Source organism: Rutidosis leptorrhynchoides, chromosome 4, assembly GCF_046630445.1.
Source record: "Rutidosis leptorrhynchoides isolate AG116_Rl617_1_P2 chromosome 4, CSIRO_AGI_Rlap_v1, whole genome shotgun sequence".
Taxonomy (NCBI): Eukaryota; Viridiplantae; Streptophyta; class Magnoliopsida; order Asterales; family Asteraceae; genus Rutidosis; species Rutidosis leptorrhynchoides.
The window spans coordinates 387373509-387376775 of NC_092336.1; the positions used below are offsets into that span (position 1 = coordinate 387373509).

A 3267-nucleotide genomic window follows, 5' to 3' on the forward strand; every position below is an offset into this window, starting at 1 on the left:
AGTAAAGATGTCGGCTACTTGAGCATTCGTCCTTACATTTTCTAGCTCGATCTCCCCGCTTAGAACCTTTTCACGAATAAAATGATATCTCATTTCAATAAGCTTAGTACGAGCATGAAAAACGGGATTCGAAGCAAGTTTGAGTGCACTTTCGTTGTCACATTTTAATTTGACAACATAGTCTACTTCTGTAAGTATGTCACCAATCAATCTTCTTAGCTAAGTGCATTATTGAGCCGCCATAGTTGCAGCTATGTATTCCGCTTCTGTGCTAGATAAAGCAACAACATCTTGCTTCTTGCTACACCATGAAAAAACTGCGGAACCCATGTTAAAACAGTAACCCGAAGTTGAATGGTGATCATTTGCATCTCCTATTCAATCTGCATCCACGAAACCATTTAACAAAACATTGTCACACTTCTTATACCACAAGCCATGACCTATTGATCCTTTCACATAACGAAGGATCCTTTTTGCTGCATCAAGATGAACATTTGTTGGACATTGCATAAATTGTGAAACAATGCCAACCGAGTAAGCAATTTTCGGCCTTGTGATGGTTAGATAGATCAAACTTCCAACCATTTGTCGGAACAACTTCACATCCTTGAGCTTTTTTCCTTGATCTTTCTTTATTTTGAGGTTTGGTTCCATTGGAGTAGTCATAGACTTTAATCCCCCATGTTGAAACGTTCCAAGAGACTTCTTGCATAACCCCTTTGAGAGATAAAGTACCCGTTTTCTAATTTATCAACTTCCAAGCCAAGAAAACATCCAATCTCCCCTAGATTCTTCATTTCAAAACGAACCGAAAGATCATCACTTAAATGAGAGATTTCTGACTCGTTTCCTCCCGTGATAATCATGTCATCAACATATAATAACACCAAAACATGGAAACCTGATTCTTTCTTAACAAACAAAATAGAATCCGCATCAGAAATCTTAAAACCACAAAAGACAATGTATTGTGCAACTGTGACAACCCGGAAATTTTTGACCAAATTTAAACTTTATCTTTAAATGATTTAACGTTTCCGACACGATAAGCAAAGTCTGTAAAACCGAATCTCAAAATTTTTGAGCTATTCAAGTACCCTTCGGTTGTTCTCAACGATTTGCGAACCATTATATGTAAATAGATACATATATAGTATAACTTGAAAACGTAACAAAGTTTTAATTGTTTAATTACATTAAACTTATTGGTTTAAATATTTATTTGAATATATATGATAAGTTGGAATATTAATTGTATGAATAACTTGCGACATATATTTAAAACGTGTTTATGAATGTTGAAAATATATATTAACTTGGTCATAAAACGATTTGTTATTATATATATATCAACAAATAGCGAGGCAATGATTTATAGAAGTAAATGACCAAAATACTCGAAAGTTTATGATATACTTTGAGTGGTATAGTTTAGGGATAATTTAAAACTATATTTTAACAAAGGTACGAGTCACAAAACGTAAAATACAAGTTTTCTCAGCGTACGAAAGGACATTTGAAAAGCCGAAACCGGGACATAAGTCGAGTGATGACGTACGACTTATCAGAAGAAAAAAAATTACAAGTCAACTATGCATGTGAATTTAATATAATATATAATTAATTATATAAATTAATTATATTATATATATAATATAAAATTATGTCGATAAACAAGAAGTTAAAAATTTGTGAGCTGTCCCAGGGTGCCATGCGATCGCATGGCCTTGAAGAATAAATCCCATGCGATCGCATGGGGTACTTTTTCAGAAAAGGTTCTATAAATTGCTCGATTTTTGGCTCAGCTGAATCTATCTCTCTTTCTCTAGTATTATTACTCCATAATATTTATTTAATTTAATTTATTATTATTATTATTATTATTATTATTATTATTATTATTATTATTATTATTATTATTATTATTATTATTATTATTTATATTATTAAGATTAATATTATTATTAATCTTATTATTATTAGTATTATTAATTATGTATTATACATAAAATACTACGACGAGGTCATGAGTGAGTTACTTTCAAAATGGGTTTTCAAGCGGTATAGAACTAAGGAAATTATGGGTAATGTTCGGGGGTATATTTATGAATCAAACCTAGTGTTTATCATCTCCGTTACGTCTACGTACTTTTCTGAAATATTGAATCACAATATTGATACGTAAGCATTTATATTTTATCTTTTATATACTAATAGTGTATCCATGTCTAGTGCTCGAGTATATATATTTATACAAGCTTGTATGCTAAATTTCGTCGTTAAACAGTTTATGATGAATCACGAATTAAATACATATATTACTGGTAAAAGGTATATGATATACATGTTTTTGGAAAGCTGGCGAAAAATCAATAACTTTTCATTTAGACACTGAATAGTTTCGATGAACGGATTAAAAGATATGATCAACTGAATTATGATTGACGTTAATTGAAATTGCTTTTGAATCTGCAATTAAGATTTAAACAACTTATTTACGAGATTGATAAAATGGATTTTTTGAATATTACCAACCGAGTAAATGAATCCTTATATAAGGTACATCTCGTTTTGTTGAACTTTTGTCAAAATTGACTTTTTGAAATGACTTTTGATAAATTTTGTATGTCGATCTCGAGCATTAGGATTATGATACACTATGACCAGACCTAGCTTGATAAACATTTATTGACCAACATATGCTCCCTTTTTAATTGCTTTTGCAATCTATATTTTTGGGCTGAGAATACATGCACTTTATTTTAAACACAATGAATACAAGTACATACTAAATTCTACACTGAGTTTGAACTGAAAATCCCTTAGCTTTGGTAACTAGTAACTGCCAGTTATAAGAACTGGTGGGCGCGAGTAGTTGTATATGGATCCATAGGGCTTGACATCCCCGTCTGTTCCAGGTATAGAAACCCTAGCCTGAACTATAAAACAGACATATGCTATTTGAGTTTAATACACGTTGGTTTGCGTGTATTGTACATGTTGGTTGCATGTATGTTAAAACAGGGGTACTTATTATATAGACGTTAAAGTTTAGTTACCAGGGTGCTCAATTTTGTAGAATATTTTGATAAACGTTTCTGGATGGAACAACTGAAATCTTGTGATCCAATTTTATATAAAGATTATACGAAACACTAAAACTATGAACTCACCAACCTTTGTGTTGACACTTGTTAGCATGTTTATTCTCAGGTTCTCTAGAAGTCTTCCGCTGTTTGCTTATATGTTAGACAAGCTATGTGC

General features: G+C 31.5%; 1 protein-coding gene across 1 annotated transcript; it reads right to left on the reverse strand.

Annotated features, from left to right (window-relative positions):
• Positions 1–228: 228 nt before the first annotated feature.
• On the reverse strand, positions 229–669 carry LOC139841899 (uncharacterized mitochondrial protein AtMg00810-like). The gene is made up of 2 exons (XM_071832086.1): positions 431–669; positions 229–301 (listed from the first exon to the last, which is right to left on the reverse strand). The coding sequence occupies exons 1-2, from the start codon at positions 667–669 to the stop codon at positions 229–231; spliced, it is 312 nt and encodes a 103-aa protein (XP_071688187.1).
• Positions 670–3267: the final 2598 nt, after the last annotated feature.